Source organism: Dipodomys ordii, unplaced genomic scaffold, assembly GCF_000151885.1.
Source record: "Dipodomys ordii isolate 6190 unplaced genomic scaffold, Dord_2.0 Scaffold137, whole genome shotgun sequence".
NCBI classification, from domain to species: Eukaryota; Metazoa; Chordata; class Mammalia; order Rodentia; family Heteromyidae; genus Dipodomys; species Dipodomys ordii.
The window spans coordinates 3,236,218-3,255,278 of record NW_012267353.1 but is presented as its reverse complement, the minus strand read 5'-3'; the positions used below and the strand labels follow the sequence as shown (position 1 = coordinate 3,255,278).

Here is a 19,061-nt window from a genome sequence, read left to right as displayed (position 1 = left end):
CCCAAAAGATAATGCTCTGATTTCAATACTCATTCCTTCACCTTTGTAATAATTTTTAAGTACCTAATTCTACTTATTAAATATCTTTTTTTGGGGGGGTTTCGGTCATAGGCCTGAACTCTGGGCCTGGGCACTGTCCCTCAGCTCTTCAGCTCAAGGCTAGTGCTCTACCACTTGAGCCACAGCACCACTTCTGGCTTTTTTCCTTATGTGGTGCTGAGGAATCGAACCCAGGGCCTCGAGCATGCAAGGCAAGCGCTCTATCACTGAGCCACCTCCATTTATTTAGGGTTGGGTTAGTGTGGGTAGAGAAACTGCTCAGCAACTTAGAGTGAAACATTTAAATTAGGGAGGTGAAATACCTGTGGACTCAAAGGAGGGTACTATGGGTTAGCACCTGAGGATGGGTGGCTTGCCCCTGACCCAACCATGTCCTGGAAGGCTGCCTCAACTGCAGTGCCAGTGCCAGAGCAGAGGCGCCTCACTGCTGCCTCTAGTCTTCAGTGACTGCAGGGGGGGATGAGAATGAGCCTGCAAAGTAGATTTTCTTTTTTTAAAACATGGGCAAGGTAATGAGTACATTTCTTTTTTAAAAGAATTTTTATTGTGAAAATACTGTACAGAGGGGTTACAATTACATGGGCAAGATAATGAGTGCATTTCTTTTTTTGTTGTTGTTGTTGGTCGTGGGGCTTGAACTCTGGGCCTGGGCGCTGTCCCTCAGCTCTTCAGCTCAAGGCGAGTGCTCTACCTCTTGAGCTACAGCGCTACTTCTGGTTTTCTAGTGGTTTATTGGAGATAGGAGTCTCATGGTCTTTCCTGCCTGGGCTGGCTTTGAACCGCGATTCTCAGATCTCAGCCTCCTGAGTAGCTAGGATTACAGGCGTGAACCACCGGCGCCCGGCATGAGTGCATTTCTTATCAAGCATTGTAGCCTCCTCCTTTGTTTCCCCTTCCCATCCGTTCCCATCTCCCCCCCTCACCCCCGCACTCCCCCCCAGCCAAAGTTGTAAAGTTTGTTTTTCGACATAACGACTTGTACATCTCATTGTTGCAATGGGTCCACCTGTATCTCTATTTAAACAATTTATTTTTTCCCTTCCCCTCCACAAATTATACCAACATCAAATACAATGAAAGCAGGGGTTATAATGTGGGGTAGGGACATACAAAGTAACAAAGAAGTCATCTTATAAATATGGTAGAAACAATTGCAAGAAAGAAAAAACATTTGAATCCTTATCTTAGGGTTCATTTCACCTAACATCAACTTATCTGACCTTTTCTGCTGGTCTCAGGCATATACTAGATATTGCAAATAAGGGAAACCATGGACCTATGTTTTCTTGGGCCTGGCTTACTTCATTTAATATAATTTTTTCCAAGTCTTTCCATTTCCTAACAAATGGGGCAATGTCATTCTTTTTGATGGAGGCATAGAATTCCATTGTGTATATATACCACATTTTCTTGTGGAAAGTAGATTTTTAACTTTTAGTTCTTTACCATTCTCAAAGGGACAATGGTATGTGGGTTGTGCGAGGTACCTGAGGGCCATGTGTGTGGTGTTACCCTCTCTATCTGACTTGGAGACCAGTCGAGCATTCCCTGTAGGAACATACAGTGGGGCTGGAAGCAGTGTTATGTGATGGGGGGGAATGCTGGTGGCTATTCCTGAGCAGTGTGGTGTTGGAGTCCTGGTACTATTTCCCAAAGTGTCACTTAAACCATTAAAGAGACAATATGAGCTTGAAAACAAGGGAAACATTTCAAGGTTTATGTGTGATGGATTGGCATGATCAGATCCGCTGGGAGTATTTAACCAAACAGCCTGGCTCTTGTGGAGTACAGAGGAGAGGGGGCCACCCAATCAGGAGGCTTTTGAAATATTTGAAGCAAAAATTGCCGTTCTGCTGAATGAAGATGAGACTCACATCAGTTCTGTGCAGTGAGATTTGAGAGATAGCATGCCAGGGAATTGCCAGGCCTTGGTGACAGCTGGGATGAGGAGGGTCTGAACTGAGGCAGAACAAGAGCAAGTCAGTAAAGTCCATTGAAGATCTGTTTCTTTGAAAATAGGGTTTGTCTCAGAAGACCATCCATCTTTTTAACTACCTTTATAAATTCTCTAGTTTGCCAATTGGATTTAGGCCTCAAAGACAAGCATTGTAATTAAACTCGAGTAATTTGCCTCCAGCATTAAACAAGAAATATGTCACAGAAAACATGCGTACCAGGCAGTCTGTGCAAAGTCAGCTTTGAAGTCATTTCTGGGAGACTCCTGCAAGAGCTTCTGAGAGACCCCACTCCAGAAGCAAGGAGACATTAACTGGTGCTGACCGCTAAACCTCCTTGACTTGGACTTGTCTGCTTTTGTCAGCTCATTCTAGAACCAATCCAGTCACCAATTTCTGTCACTGAGGGCAGGAGCTTTGAAGGACATCAAGGATACCCCTCAGTAACGTGACACATCGGAGAGCATATCTGCTGTGATTGGGGAGACCCTGAAGAAGAAACCCTCAGTGTAGAGCCTGATGGAGGTAAAAGCAGCCTTGGCCAAGTTTCAGGTAGAATCCAAGCGCCCTATCTGTCTGGAAGACCTGAGAGCCCCAGTTACCACTGACTGTGAATGCAATTTCTATTTTCTTTGCATCCGGCAGTCCTGGACACAGCTGGAGGTGTTTTCCTGTCCAGTCTGTAATCACTGGTGTGAGGAGGGTCATTTATGGAGCTACCACCAATTGGGAAGGATGAGTAAATTTCCCCAGCAGCTCTTCATGGACAAAAGTAAGGGGAAGACACTGGAGGAAACTTCCTTGTTTGAGAAGCACAGCTAGCAGGTCTTTACCCTTTTCTGTGAGGAGGACCTGGAGCTACTCTGTCACCAGTGCACTCAGCATGATGACCATTAGGGCCACTGTGTGAGGCCAGTTAGGGAGGCCACTGCTGGTCACAGGCTAAAGTTTCAGAGTTACATCATATCTCTGAACAGGCATAGTAGATGGCCAGAAGGTACTAGCTTCCAGGTGTACCTGGGAGATAATCTGGAAGACCAGAGGCAGAAATTATCCACTGAATCTGTTTCCCTTGAAGATGTTTGGTACAGAAGCAAAATGCATTCCAGTGCATGTTTCAGAAACGACAGGAAAAGATTCAGCACAGCTTGAAGATGGCCTTTGAAAGCTACTTTTACAATGTTGAAGATCTAACAGAGAAAGCAGAGAAAAGCAAGATTCCAGAAGTGAAACTATTGACATACATCAAGAGCATTTTACACAAGTAGGATAGCCTGAAGCCCTCAGAGTTCCATTCAGTCAGGTTTAGGGGAGAAAATTGGACTATTCCTCTGCAGCTTTCAGCTCTACAGAAAATTAGAAAGAAGTTTAGAGTGGAAGTTACTCTGTATCCTTTAACAACACATCTTAATGGGTGTGTGTCCAAGGATAAAAATAGTGTGATGTTTATGCAGACAGAGCAAACTGCACATGTGTATCCAATGCAGCTTATGGGTTATCCAACCATCCTGGGTGCTATGAGATTCACTTCTTGTCTCCAATACTGGAAGGTCCAGGTGGAGGACAAGGACAGATGGACAACACAGGTTTTAAAGACTACTTTTGTACAGATAGAAAGTGGCCGCATTCAGGCTGAACAAATGCTGTGCAGTTCAGCTTTGCAATGGGTACTCTGTGGCTCAAAATGCTGGTCTGGTCAATCTTTGTGTGGCAGAAAAGCCCACAAGGGTTGGCATTTAACTGGATTATGAATTGGGTAAGGTTACCTTTTACAGTTTAATGACAGCTCTCACATCCACACTTTCATGGATGAATTTTCTGAAACACTGATACCTTTTTTCTGTATTGGATTTGATTTTTTTTAAAAACCCTTACTTTGTTCAGAAACAGACTATTAAGGATTAATTTTGTAAAATGTTGTTGCTGATGATTGAACCCACACATTCTAGGAAGTGTCCTGTGGCTGAGTGACCATATCAACTTTGTGTGTTTGTGTGCTTGTGTTGATCCTAGGACTTGAACTCAGTCTGGGCGCTATCTCTAAGCTTTTGTGTTCAAGGCTAGCACTGTAACACATGAGCCACAGCCCCACTTCTGACTTTCCTTTTTTTTTTTTGTCCAGTTGTGGGGCTTGAACCTTAGGGCTTGGGCATTGTTCTGAGCTCTTTTGCTAAAGGCTAGTGTTTTACCACATTGCATCACAAACAACTTCACTTCCAGTTTTCTGGTGATTAATTAGAGATAGGAGTCTCATGGACGTTCCTGCCCAAGCTGGCTTTGAACCTCAATCCTTAGATCTTAGCCTCCTCTGAGTAGCTAGGCATGAGCCACTGGCACCAGGCTTTGACTTTTGACTTTTTAGTGGTTAATTGGAGATAAGAGTCTCACACGGGCTGGAAAGGTGGCTCAGTGGTAGAGTGTTTGCCTTGCATGCATGAGGCCCTGGGTTCAATTCTTCAGCACCACATAAACAGAAAAAGCCAGAAGTGGTGCTGTGGGTCAAGTGGTAGAGTGCTAGCCTTGAGCCGAAGAGCTGAGGGACAGTGCCCAGGCCCAGAGTTCAGGCCCCATGACTGGCAAAAACAAAAAAAAAGAGTCTCATAAACTTTTCTGCCCCTGCTAGTTTTGAACCTGGATCCTCAGATCCCAGCATCCTGAATAGCTAAGATTATATGCTAAGTGTACTATATAACCTGAAACAGAAAATTTGTTCTAAAACTGGGAAACTCAAAATACCTACTTAACAGAATTAGACAAATGATTATTTGTCTCTGGTGAATTTATCATGGTTATATAATACATTACATATATTAAATGTACAGTAATTAACATACAATAATAATTACATATAATAACTGTCTTGTAAGTTGTAACTATATTTTAAATGAATATTTTAAGTGCAAAAAAAAGAGAAACTGTGTGTACAATACATGACATGCAGTAGCTTTGCCTTGTAGCCCTCTGTGGGTGTGCCTCAGCGCCTCTGCTTAGTCTTCATTGTTCATCCTAGGGAAGCAGCCTGGGCTCTGTGCTTGACCTTGGCCAGCCTGGGCTCTGTGCTTGACCTCGGCCAAAGCTTCATTTGATTTTTGGATGCACTCTGGATGAATTCCACAGTCAAAAGGTGTTGTCGTAGTGTGAGGTTTCCCATGGTAGTTAGGGGCTCAACAAACATGGCCTTTATTTCATGTGCCTTGCTCACATGTTCTATAAGGAATGGTGTCCTAGTGTCCCTATATTATGCTTTCTCCTTTTTCTTTTCTTTTTTTTTGTCGGTCATGGGGCTTGAACTCTGGGCCTGAGCGCTGTCCTTCAGCTCTTCAGCTCAAGGCGAGCGCTCTACCACTTGAGCTACAGCGCCACTTCCAGTTTTTTGGTGGTTTATTGGATCACAGTCTTTCCTGCCTGGGCTGGCTTTGAACTGCAGTCCTCAGATCTCAGCCTCCTGAGTAGCTAGGATTACAGGCGTGAGCCACCAGCGCCCGGCTCCTTTTTCTTTTGGTAAGGATGAAACCCAAGGCCTGTGTGTGTCCTCCCCCACTGAGAATCATCCTCAGCTCTCTTCTCTATTTCTTACCTTAGCACTGCAAGACAAGTGTTTGATGGGAAATACATAAAATACTTATATGACCTAACTGTGTTTTAATTTATGTTCTTTTTAGCTCTGACAAGTGGAGATCTGTGATTGTTCATGGCTAAGGAGGATGGTTGTCTGGGATCCTGTTGTTTCTACTCAGTGTTTGTGGTCATTTTTGTACCCAGATGTCTGTGCTTGTCTGCAGAAGGTTAGGATGAGTGGAAATGCTACCTCCCACTGGGGAGGGTCAGGGATAAAGGCACTGAAGCCTATAAAAGAGCACACGCCAGGGCTTCTCCACTTTCCCTCTTCACTGACTTCTTTGAGTTGAAATCTGCAACCCCAATGGGAATTTCCTACCTTAAGAACAGCTAGGGAACATTGCTGGTGCTGTCTGCTATCCTCCAAGATAGGGATGAAAGTTTTCAAGTGCTGGTGTGCTCTTCTGATTTGGCATCTCTTCCTGGCTAACACTGTGGGTCCCCTGCCTGCTTTGGTGCTGGGGGTAGAACTAAAGGCCTCTCATGTGCCAAAATACACATACTACCACTGAGCTCCAGGCCCAGCTCTTGTCTTCTTGAGCAGTATGGGGTAAAATCTTCAAGCAGAGCTGAGGGGTGCTGAGCTGGGGACTGAGAAGTGTGCAGCTTTGGACCTGGACCCAAGGTTTCGGCAGCAGGACAAAAAGGAGGCCCTCATTCAGCCTTCAGGGCACTGCTAGATAGATGTGGTGGTGCATTCTTGGACTTGCCATGAGCCTATTTGGGGTCTCCTGAGAGTTCCCTTTGATCCAAGCCACATGTATGTTAGAGCATGTAGGCAGCTGAGAGCCTGGAAGGCAGTTGTGACAAGTTCTCAGAATCATGGGCAGACTCCCAGCTTGCCTCACCTTTTATCCTCCTTTTTCCCCTTCTTCTCTTTCTTCCCCCTTCCCTTACCTCCCTCTCTCCCTCCTCTTCTTCATTTCTCTTTCTCTGAAACACTTCGCTCCTAACCTGGCAATTCTAGGATTAAGTTTGCATCAGTGCTGGTCCATAGTTCCTGTCCCATCAGTCCGTGCTCAGCCTAGGGATGGGAACCAATCTCATGGCCTTTGCAGAGCAGGGCACAGGGTGATCCTAGCCTGGTAGGTGTGGTGCCCTAGGCCCTCCCAGCAAGTTGTGGGTCAAGCTTTTTTGCTCAGCTTAGTAAGTTTGACAGGCTGAGAGGGTGTTGCCCTCTGTGTAAATCCCACAGGAATGTTTTGACAGGAGCTGCTTGGGGTGTGTAGAACAGCCCTGCCTGTGTGTACTAGGTGTTTTCCTGGAGTCATGGTTATTTTTTTTAAGCTTTGCATAGAGTTAGGTTTCTTCCTCCACTGGGCCCCCACTGGAACTCCATGGTTCTGCATTCTTCCCTGCAGGTATCGGTCCAGACACTTGCCCCTGTCCCCCTGATGGCTCTGCTCCTGTCTCCTTGGGTTCTTTCTTACCAGGATTTTACTATTCACAATTGAAACTGACACATTATTTCACTAATGTATCCCTACTCACATCCATCCTTCCCTCCTTTCTCTCCCTCCCTCCCAGGATTGGAGTTTGAACTCAGGGCCATGTGCTTGCATGGCAGGTGTACATAGTGGAAAGATTGAGGACAGACAGACCTGGTAGAGCCTAGCTTCCGCCTGGCTTCATTGGAAAGTGGTTTGACCCCATATGGTAAAAAAAAAAGGGGGGGTGATTTCTTCTGTTCATTATTAAAGGCCATGGCTGACCCCCTGGAACAAAAGGCAAGATAATAATGAAAGAGCAAAACAAATGTATTGGATCATAATTTTACATGACCTAGGAACCTTCAGAAATGACTCAAAGACCCAGGGTGAACTGTCCATTTTCGTGCTTAGGTTTATTACAGCAGAAATGGCTGTGTAGAAATACAGTTGGACAGAAAATGGTGTAAGTGAGGGGACCCAGTAAGGCCATCTGGTCAGAGTGGCATTGACCTCTGATGCAGTGTTCCTTTCTTCCTTGTGTGAGCAGGACCCACCTTGTGTAAGGGCCTCAAGTAGATGAGAGAATTACTTCATGGCCTGTTTTTGGCCAGGAAGGCAGGCTGAAAGGTTAGAGTAATAATTTTAGGTTCAGTGGCTGTTTGGGGAGACATTGAGGGGTCAGAAGCAGGAGGGCAAGAGAAGGTAGAAAGCAACCGTGGGTCTTAGGTCTGTACTCTGGGGTGTCAGCCTTTACCCCTGGCCCTTTTCCAGGCCCTGCAAGTGCTCTACCATTGAGCCACATCCCCAGCCCATGGGAATATGATACTCAGCCTCCACCATTGGGGCCATTAGGAAAGGTATGGGTAGAGGTTTTTTTAAATTTTGGAGGCACACAGAGGCATCAAGAGGAGGTGAAGGGAACAGGATAAGATGCTAAAAGTGGTGTGAGGTGGGGGACAGCACAGAAAACACACAGTGGTTGAATTGTATCCCCATAAGAAGCCAGCAGGTCGATCAACACCCTTAGGTCCCAGGTATGGCAATGGAGACCCAGAGAGTTAAGTGAAAAGTCAAGGAGCAAATGGGTGGCAGACCCCAGACCAACGCCCCCCATTCCTTCAAGACAGTTTCTTTCCTCATCTTGTCTCTGTTGTGCTCTTTCTACCCTTTTCTCTTTATTCCTCCCTTGTATCACACTAATGAACCTCAAAAGCTTTTTGGCCTCCCAGATAATTGATGATGGATAAAGTTCATCTTCCTTCCCTTTTTCCCTCCCCCCTTTCCTTCCTCCTTCCCTTCCCTCATTTTTCCTCCCTCCTTTGTTTTCTTCTCCCTTTCTCTCTTCACTTTTCCCCTCCCTCCCGCCTCCTTTCCTTCCTCTCTCCTTATAATTATAATTCTTACCATTTCACCCAGAACTATTTCTGCACATATAGTAACTTTGCTATTGGAGGGAGCAAGGCTACATAAAGGACACTGGCCCCATAAGATGATAATGGACTGAAATATTCCTATCTTCTATGTGGTGCTGACCATAGCAAAGTACATATAACACATTATAACTGTGTACAGTAAATCATACTTGATACTGACACAATAAATGGCTGTTTCTAGTTTGTGTATTTATAGTACTTTTATGCCATCATTATTATTATTATTATTTGGTGCCTGTACCAGGGCTTGAACTCAGAGTCTGGCCATTGCCTCTTAGCTTTTTAGCTCAAGACTGGTGCTCTACCATTTGAGCCACAGCTCCACTTCTGGCTTTTTCTGTGTGGTTATTTTTGGACTGGAACCTTATGAACTTTGCTGCCAGGGCTGGCTTCAAATCATGATCCTCACATCTCAGCCTTCTGAGTAGCTAGTTCCAGGTGTGAGCCACTAGTTGCCTGGCCTTTGTCACTATTTTAAAATGTATTCTAATAATTGTTGTTCTTATAATGGATGTTCCAGCACTTGGGAAACTGAGGAAGAGGGACTAGGAGTTCAAGTCCAGCTTGAGTTTGAGGCCAGCTAGCTACATAGTGAGACCCTGGCTCAGAAAACAGACCAAAACAACAAGAAGAACAGAAATTTACTATAACTTGCCATGTTAGGCCAGCAGCTGCCTTAGGTTTATGCATCTTTTGAGTGCATCCTGAAGCCAGGTGTAGTGATTGGCTGTGCAATCTAGCTTTAGGTATGCTCTAGAATATTTGTGCAGTGTTGAAATGCATTTCTCAGAACACATTTCCTGCATTTTATAGCACATGACTATCTAAAAGATAGGATCTTCCATCTGGGCTATAATACTATTACCACCTCCCCTGTCAAATAATTCCATAAGATATTTAGCTCTTTATCACCTATGTATTTGCTTAATCACGAGAACTAATTATGAATCATGTCAGTGTTAGGGTTTTGTGAGTTAGACTCAGGTTCTCACCACGCTGTACTGCTGTTCTATAGAAACTCATATTCAAACTGATCTGATTTGGCCCACTGGGCTAAGGACATGAAGTATTTGAGAGTGAATATGCTGGTTTTGTTGTAGAGTGAAAAAGTGTGTGTGAGTATATAACTGCAGCACTCGTTTTCTCATTCTTTCCTCCTTTCCTGTGCCTCAGGGCTTGTGTCTGTAGCCATAGATGGCTGTCCAGCAAACAAAATGTTGGAATTGAGTTGTGCTGTGTCAAATGTATCACAACTAAAAGATTTCATGTAAAAAATAAAGTGTTAATAATTTTTAGGTATATTATATCTTGAAGTGTTAATTTGGGTATGTTTGGGCATGTTCATTTCACATTTTAAAATTGGGATCTAATTGACTATTTTAGCTCCTTATTTAAAAAGCCTGTTATAACAATGTCAGTGGTTTCTGATACATTCAGAGTCAGCGCTCACCCAGGTTGTGAAAAACAACTTGATTGTGCAGAGTAGAATATATTGTAACTTAACAGTGGTTTCACTGAGTTGAGAGGTAGATGGCTGCTAGAGTGCTTACCTGGCATTTGGAAGCCCCTGGGGGTCAGTCCCTCACAGCAAAATAACAATAATAACAATAAACCAGAAGAAAACAAAGGAAACCCTGTTGAATTTATGTGTTTTTCTATGTAGATCCCCTGAAAAATGGTTCAATAAAGTTTCCTCTAAGCATAGAAGTATATAAAAGATACTGATTTTATGATCCTTTTTTAATTTTACTAAAAGAAGGCTGTGTTTTTGCATGTATAAATCAGGAGGTGGGAGGGAAATCTTTTTTTTCTTCAGGAGAGTAAATTCTCATGGAAACAAATCAAAGTCACATAAAAACGTATCTTTCAGATACATTCAAATTGTTGCAGTTCCCAAACCCTCAAGTAGTTATAAGCTCTATTTTCAATTTTCTGGGAAGATGAAAAGGCAGATGGGTAGAACAGAAATGTGAAACTGCCCTAATTTCTAGAGAAGTGATTTTTTTAACCTTTTTTTTTTGTAAAGATGCTGTACAGAGGAGTTACAGTTACATGAGTAAGGATGAGTACATTTCCTATCGAGCATTGTTACCCCTCCTTTGTTTTCTCCTACTATCCTTTTCCTACCTAACTCCCCAACTCCCCTCCACCACCCAATTCCTCACCCCACCCCCGATTTTTTCCCCAGGAGTTAGTATATGATCACTGATGCAATCTGTTTCCTTTCTGTTTGTCCTAGTGCTTATTATTAGTTATTATTAACATTATTATTAAATATTATTATTTACAGTTTTTGAAGCTTTTCTTTGTTTTAGTATTTGCCAGAATTTCCTGCTTTGTAAAGGCAGCATAATATTCCATTCTATTTATGTAGCACATTTCATTTATCCATGTTATATCTATGGCCATTTAGATTGACTTCATTCCTCAGCTTTTGTGAGTAACTGCAGTGAGTGTGGGAATACAGGTATCCCTAGGAGATCCTGCTTTGAATTCTTTTGCAGATGTACCCAGAAGTGGTTTTGCAGAACCCTGGGATAATCTTTGGTCCTATGAACCGGACATCTGCATGTTTTTTCCAAGAGTAATGCTTCCCATTGAGTAGCCCTTTCCTTTCACATGATTTTTTCAAATTTTTTATTGTTACTATAAAGGTGATGTACAGAGGGGTTAGTTACATGTTAGGTATTACCTGACTTATTATAACATTTCTTTTTGGACAGTGTCACCCCTTTCCTTGCTGTCTGTTTTTCCTTCCCATCCCACCCACAAGTTGAATAGTTCATTTCCAATATAATGTTCAGTGAGTACCACTGCTAAGTTTGCTCACTTTTTCTCCTTGCATTTCTATACCTTCTCTTTTCCCCTCCCAAAGACAAATAAATGAACAAACAAGACAAAAAAGAAAACAAAAACTGCCACAAAGGAAGAGCCTCTTGTTTTCATTTCCTGGAGTTCATTTCAACAAATATTTTATATGATCTGATGCACATAGGCATTGAGCCTTTTGCTCCTCTCCTAAGAATATCCTCATTTGGTCTCACTGTGAGTGAATGTCTACAGGACTGTATAATTTATCATGTCCCTGTGTATTTTAGATCTAGCTTCTGCATATGAGAGGAAACACGTATTCCTCTTCACATTCTTTACTCATTACCCCTCTGGAAAAATACCTCCCTGGCTGAAGAATTTTACAGGTATATTGTTTTATGAAGGTTTCTTGCTTGTTCTGCAGAAAGTGTCCTTCCATTTCCCAAAGTAAACACCAGATTTGTTTGGTCTCACTGTGAGTGAATGTCTACAAGACTGTATAACTTATGTATAGCTTCTGCATATGAGAGGAAACACGTACACACAAAATGTCACTTGGCCTTGGTGATATATAACTCTTGATATATCATAGCTTTTTGCTTAGTTTTAGCAGAGTTGTGTTCTGTATTTACAATGCTACCAAGAGTCATATATTTCAGGAAGGATTTGTTGGGAGAATTGGCTCCAGTGTTGATGGAGGCTAAGAAATCCAATGGCAGGCCATCTGCAGTCCTGGAGATCCTAGGATGCTGAAAGTATGGCTCTGTCCCAAGTCTTGAGAATGTGAGAACTGGAGAAGCCAATGGTGTAACTCTCCCTCAATCCCAGGCTGAGGGCCCAAGAGTCCAGGATCCTAAAATCTCAGATGTGTCTTAGGGAGAGGGAGAGGGACAGGGAGACAGGAAAGGAGAAGCGCAAAGAAAAGGAGAGAGGTAGGGGGGAGGGAGTCAGAGAGAGAGAGAGACCCCCTTTCTGTCCTTTCTGTTCACTCTGGCACCAGCTGATTGCTTGGTGTCTACTCCTCAGTGTCAACTCAGTTTACAAACTCCTCCACTGGAGTGCTGTGAACACACCTCACAGACACACCCAGCAGTAATCCATTAGCATTTCCTCAAGTCTTCTTTTACCCAGTCAAGTTAACATGTAAATTATGTATCACAGGTACAACTCCCATGAAACTGGTGAGCTGCCCGGGTTCCTAGTGCGCTGGCAGGTAGCCACAGCTCAAGCATGCCTGCTGGGCTCCTGTTTTCTCTTTGCCTCCTAGAGCCACTTCAGCAAGCTGTGCCTCAGTTTTCTGGCAAATGAAGTGAGGTAATACATTGCTCACCTCCTGTATCTGTTTTGGAGAGTGACTGAATAAACATGAGGCAAACAGAGCACACTCTGAAGTGATTGCGAAGGAATGTATGACTCAGTGCTCACTTTTCTTTCCCTTTGTATTTTTCAGTGCTATTTGGAGTTACATGTTGCTTCTTCCCTTCTCTGTTCAAGTCTTGTACTTGGTGTAACTCACTTTGGAGGAAACCCTATCTCTCATGTTCACAGACAGGTGTACAAGGAGAAAATATATTCAGAGGCCCTGTTAGTGGAATGACCATTGAATTCTCTTTCCTTCTTTCTCTTAGCCTGGGGCTATGACTTTTGGTTGAGTAAGGGCTGTCCCTGGCCAGCCTAAAGGACTTGTGGTTTGAGCTACCATTGCTGTTCTTTGGATTCTGGGGTGGAGGGTAAACCAGGCCTGACTGGGAAAGGGTATCCAAGAGCTGGAATGGAGCTAGGATCCAATTTCTCCCTTTGCAGGCTCCAGGCTGGTGGGTAAAAAGCAAATCTTTATAAACAGGTATGTTTCTTTCATCCATGGCCATTGGATAGTGCCTCCAGAGCTGCATGTGGCCCTTACAGCTGGTTTGGGTTTGGGTCAGACTGTTCCTTTCCTCCTTTCCCAACATGTACTTTATGAAAGCTAAGTTGTTAGGTGCACAGTTTCATTTCGTGTTTGTCTTCCTTGCAGGCAGTTTTAGTGAATAACATCACCACAGGTGAGAGGCTCATCAGAGATCTGCAAGGTAAGCCACACACCCCCATCCAGGGGAAAACCTGCCTTTCCCCACATTGTTCCCCAGGATCTCATGTGGTCCTGATAGTCTCACGGTGAGTAGGAGTAATTGAGACATTTTTATTCCATTAGGGACCAGGTGTGGTGGCTCATGTATGTAATTCAAACTATTCAGGAGGATAGACATATTGAGGCCAGCCCTGGGCAAAAATGAGAACCCCTATCTGAAAAACAAACTAAAAGCACAACAACTGAGAATATAACCAACAACCAAACAAACGAATATACATTTACATTGGCTGAGCACTGCGGCAGGAAGATTATGAGTTCAAGGCCAACCCGGGCTCCTTAGTAAAGAGACCCTGTCATGAAAAAAATATTGTAATGCCAGTACTAGGACTTGAAGGCAGGATCTTGAGCTCCTGCTCCACTTTTCTTCTTTGTTCACAGCTGGTGCTGTACCACTTGAGCCACACCTTCACTTCTGGCTTTTTATTCATTACATATTGCTATGACAATATTGTTTTTATCTATTGGGTTAAATCCAATGTATTGTTGAAATGAATTCTACCTGGTTTGATTTGCTTTTTAAAAGTGCGATTGCCAGGAAATGTAAAAGTTCCTGTGTGGCTTGTACTATAGTTCTGTTGGTCAGTACTAGTCTGTTTCAGACCAGGCTCTAAAAATATCAGTAGGAAACACATGAGATTTGCTTTGTCACATTTCCTTTGCAGAAATGCAGAGTTACACAAAGTGGGAAAGTTGGCTTCACTAACAGGCACAATTCTCAGAGCCGTGATCTTCAGCTGAGCCTGTTCTTTTCCCCAGGCCAGGGGGTGGGCTGTAGACTTGCCTATACTTAGTACCCCACCCCCACCCTCACCCCCATCTTGTGGCTTGAGCTCTGAACCTGGCACTGTACCTGAGCTCTTCTACTCAAAGCAAGCACTCTACCACTTGAGCCACAGCCCCCACTTCCATTTTCTGGTAGTTAATTGGAGATAAATCTCATTGACTTTCCTGCCTGGGGTGGCTTTGATCCTCAGGTCTCAGCCTCCTGAGTAGGATTACACACGTGAGCCACTGGGGCTTATACTTAGTACTTCTAAGTACTTAGTACTTCTAAGTAGCTTTAACTGTGTGTATGTGACTACTTAAGCTACATATCAAGTATATAGTTTGACAGATTTTGACACATGGCATATCTGTGTCAGGAAGTCATCATCAAATCAGTACAATGGCACATTTGTCATCCTCAGAGATAGCTGTGCCCCTTGTTAGTCCTCCACACTGCAGGCATCCTCTGGTCTGCATCCTGTCCTTATTGATTAGCTTGTGTGTGTGTGTGAGAGAGAGAGGGGGGGGGTCAGTTGTAGGGCTTGCACTCGGGGCCTGGGCACTGTCCCTGAGCTCTTTTTGCTCAAGGCTAGTGCTCTACCACTTAAGCCACAGCTCCACTTCTGGTTTTCTGGTGGTTAATTGAGGTAAGAGTCTTACAGACTTTCTTCCTTGGCTTTGAACTGTGATCCTCAGATCTCAGCCTCCTGAGTAGCTAGGCTTACAGGCATGAGCCACCAGCCCAGCTGTGCTTGCATTTTGAGCATCTGCATACATGTATGGATTCAGGCTGTGTACACTTTGTTTTTTCTAGCTTCCTTCAGCATAATGTTTGTGAGTCTTGAACCATGTTGTGTGGATGTCCATAGTTTGTTCCTTTTCTTTGTCTCATACATAGTTTGATTGTGGAATCTTCCCTTTAAATTAGGTTTACTGAAGTATTCCCTTTATATAGTTTCATACTTTAAAAAATGTTCTGAAGCAGAGTCTCACTTTTGTTGTCCAGACTGGCCTTGAACATGGGATCCTATTGCCTTCACCTCCCAAGTGCTGGGATTACAAGCATACACTACCATGGCTGACAAGTGCTTAGTCTCACAGATCATTGTTATAATCAGTGCACAGCATCAACTTGTCACTCCAAGCCACTCTCCTCACCCCCAACCCTAACCTCTTCCTTGAACACTTTCGCGGTGACTCAATTCCCATCTTGGCCTCATGTGTCTACTGAGCAGTTCTCCATGAATGCCTTTTCTGGTGGTCCTTACCGTGGTATGCATCAATAGTTTATTGGATCCTTTGTTTTACTTTTATTCTCCCTTAGAATTTTGTTCTTGCAGTTCTGAGTTGTAAGGATAATCTTGGGGATACACTGTTGGCTGGGACTGCATCTGTGTTCTGGCTGTTGCTGTGTGCTGTCCCCCCATCCGGTGGCCACTGTAGCCCCTTTTCCTGATGCCCCAGCTCAGCTGTCAGTTTCTGATTTTCTCGGCAGAGCTTTCACAAGTTGAGTTGTCAGGGCAGCAAGGACAGGGCAGTCCTTGGAGAAAACTGCAGCTTCCTTGGTAGTTGGGGTGGGTGACTGAATCCAGGGCTCAGCCGTGAACAGTGACAAGGAAAGGGTTTTGGCTAGTAGGAAAGCATAGGGCTGCTGGCAGAGGTGGCTGCTGACTCTTTATGCTCTGACATGTGGTTCTGTCTCAGACCAGTTGAAGGCCCTGCAGAAGAGTTACGACAGGCTGCAGCAAGATGTCATCCAGTTCCAGAGGAACCAGACCAACCTGGAGAGGAAGTTCTCCTATGACCTGTAAGTGTGGCTCAGGAGACCCAGCCTGCTCACTCTTCCTGATAGCAGGCTCTAACTTTGTGATGGAGAAGGGCAGAGTCCCTACTGCAACTCAGCCTTCACAGATATGTACTTTACTTTTCCTAAGCCTCAGAAACCTGAGGTGAGGACTAGAACACAGAAAAAATAAGAAAGGTGCATGCAAAAACACACTGAGACAGATAGAAAGACAAGACAGCATTTCTCAGCAGGAAAGAATCACTCCCATGAAACTTTGTATCTCTTAAAATTCTGTGAAGTGCTAAGTGTACTGTTTAAATCAGTCATCTGTGCTATTTACAAAGTCCAGAGATGAGTTAAATGTCATTTATTCATTTTAGCAAAGTATTAGTACAGTTTACTGCTGGGTGACAGCACTGTGGATACTTTCTTTTCTTGAGGCTTTGCAGTGTTTTCCACATTTCCACAGTGAGAGTGACGTTTATAATTAACACAATAAACTTTTCAAAGTGAGCTGAACCCCCTGGGAAGAGAGTAGATGCCAGTTTGTAGAGTGTAGAATAGGTTGGGTTCTGTTCATTTCACATGCTTTCTCATAAGAACACAGTAATGAAGTGTGGGAATTCAGAGCTGCCCCACTACTCAGGTGTTTGCCTCCAGTGATTGAATTTTCCTCAATCATTTGACTTACATCACACAATCACTAACAATTTTTAATATTTTTCATTCACTTTTTAGATAAAACATTCACATAGGCATTAAGTGATGAAGTATTTCATCATTTAAGAATTACCGGTACCTGTAGTTTATTCCTGTAATCCTAGCTACTCAGGAGGCTAAGATCTAAGGATCAGGGTTCTGTGGGATTCTTTTTTGTTTGTTTGTTTTGCTGGTCGTGGGGCCTGAACTCTGGGCCTGGGCCCTGTCCCTCAGCTCTTCAGCTCAATGTTAGCGCTGTACCACTTGAGCCACAGCGCCACTTCGGGCTTTTTCTGCTTATGTGGTGCTAAGGAATCGAACCCAGGGCCTCATGCATGCAAGGCAAGCACTCACTGAGCCACCTTCCTAGCCCCTTCTGTGAGATTCTTACCTCCAATTAACCACCAAAAAGCCAGAATTGGAACTCTGGCTGAAGTGGTAGAATGGCCTTGAGCAAAAGAGCTCAGAGATAGCACTCAGGCCCTGAGCTCAAACCCCACAATCAGCACACACACATAAAATTACTTGGGATTTTTTTCCTATGGGATATTCAAGTGTAGGTTTAGCCCATCACCAGGTATATACATTTTTTAACATAACATTTTTTTATTGTGAAAATACTGTACAGAGGAGTTACAATTACATGGGCAAGATAATGAGTACATTTGTTATCAAGCATTGTAGCCTCCTCCTTTGTTTCCCCTTCCCATCCCTCTCCCCCGCCCCCCCATCTTCCCCACTCCCCCTCCCCCCCTCACGAAAGTTGTAAAGTTCGTTTTCCACATAATGACTTGTACACTTCATTGTTGCAATGGGTCCACCTGTATCCCTATTTAAACGATTTGTTTTTCCCCTTCCCCTCCACAAATTATACTGACATCAAATACAGTGAAAGCAGGGGTTATACTGTGTGGGAGGGACATACAAAGCAACAAAAAATAATCTTACAAATGGTTTCCCTTATTTGCATTATCTAGTATATGTCTGAGTCAAGCAGAAAAGGTCAGATAGGTGATGTTAGGGAAATGAACCCTAAGATATGTATTCAAATGTGTTTTTTTTCTTTCAGGTATATAAATTTTTGAGTAGCTTGCTTTGTTTTTTGTTTTTGCTTTCTTAAAAGGGCCTTCTTTTGTAGGGAAGTCTAGTCTGCATCTCACAATTCTAATTGAACCTCCTAGGTGCTAGCATTCCAGGTGTACTCTATTGCACCTGGCTCAGAAATTGACTAGCAGACTGTGGGGTTCCCAGCAGTCTATGAGACCAGGCCTCATGCGGATGCCCATGTTATTCTGAAGCCTTGTCCACACGCCTTGATTTCCCCCAGATCACTTTAAAACCAAATTCCACTAAAAATGTGGAGCCCTAAATATAGTTACACACTGTTGGACAGTGGGGTAAGTCCTCAGAGGTGTGTGATTAGGCCGTGTCATCCCGAAGACACAGGGTGTACTTAAAAGAGACAGCTGAGCCCTCACTCAGCCAAACAGTTTCACAAGGAAACTTGGTGGCTAGTATGCTTGTGCATCCTTGTTTGGCTGTAAGATAGGCCTTCTTGTTTCCTCCCAAGAAGCTGGCAGTATTGTCCCCAGGAGACCTTTGACAGTGTCTGGGGGCTTTTTTTTTGGTCAACTTGGAGAGAAGATGCTATGGTGTCAGGAAAGTACAGATGAGGGATGCTGCCATAAACCCTACAGTACACAGGACAGCTCCCACAGTGGAGTTGTATCTGACCCCAAACATCTATAATGCCAAGGATAAGGAAAAAGTCTTACTGACACGAACTCCAGGAAATGGAAACAGATTTTTTTGTTGTTGTTATTGGTGGTGGTGGTGTTTGGTTTTGCTTTTCCCTTTCTTTGTGGTGTGTATGTGGGGGGTGGGGCAGAAAGGAAGTGGTAGAAAGGGAAGTTGGAAGAACAAATACAATCACAACTCAGTATACGCTATGTGGAAAACAACTTGTGTAACTTGTAGGCAGGGATGGGAGGAACAAATGGGGAGAAGGTAAAGGAAGAGATGACACTGATCAAAAAAAGAAATGAGCCAGCACCAGTGGCTCATATGCCTATAATCCTAGCTACTCAGAAGACTGAGATCTGAGGATCATAGTTTGAAGCCAGCCCAAGCAGAAAAGTCCTTGTGAGAGTCTTACTTCCAATAAACTACTCAAAAAATCTAGACATGGCACTGTGGCTCAAGTGGTAGAGTACAAGCCTTGAGCATAGAGAGACTCAGGAAGGGCTGGGAAGGTGGCTCAGTGGTAGAGCGTTTGCCTTGCATACCAGAGGCCCTGGGTTCGATTCCTCAGCACCACATAAGCAAAAAGAAAAAAGCCAGAAGTGGTGCTGTGGCTCAAGTGGTAGAGTGCTA

The 19,061-nt window shown here is 43.8% G+C and overlaps 1 protein-coding gene across 2 annotated transcripts in view; it reads left to right on the top strand.

The window, feature by feature from the left end:
• Positions 1-19,061, top strand: part of Golm1 (golgi membrane protein 1) — a 51,381-nt gene that overhangs the window by 18,216 nt on the left and 14,104 nt on the right. For both annotated transcript variants that reach the window (XM_013031078.1, XM_013031077.1), the window contains 2 exons: positions 13,322-13,376; positions 15,908-16,010. In XM_013031078.1, coding sequence (XP_012886532.1) covers positions 13,322-13,376; positions 15,908-16,010 — 158 coding nt within the window. The remainder of the gene's footprint in view (positions 1-13,321; positions 13,377-15,907; positions 16,011-19,061) is intronic.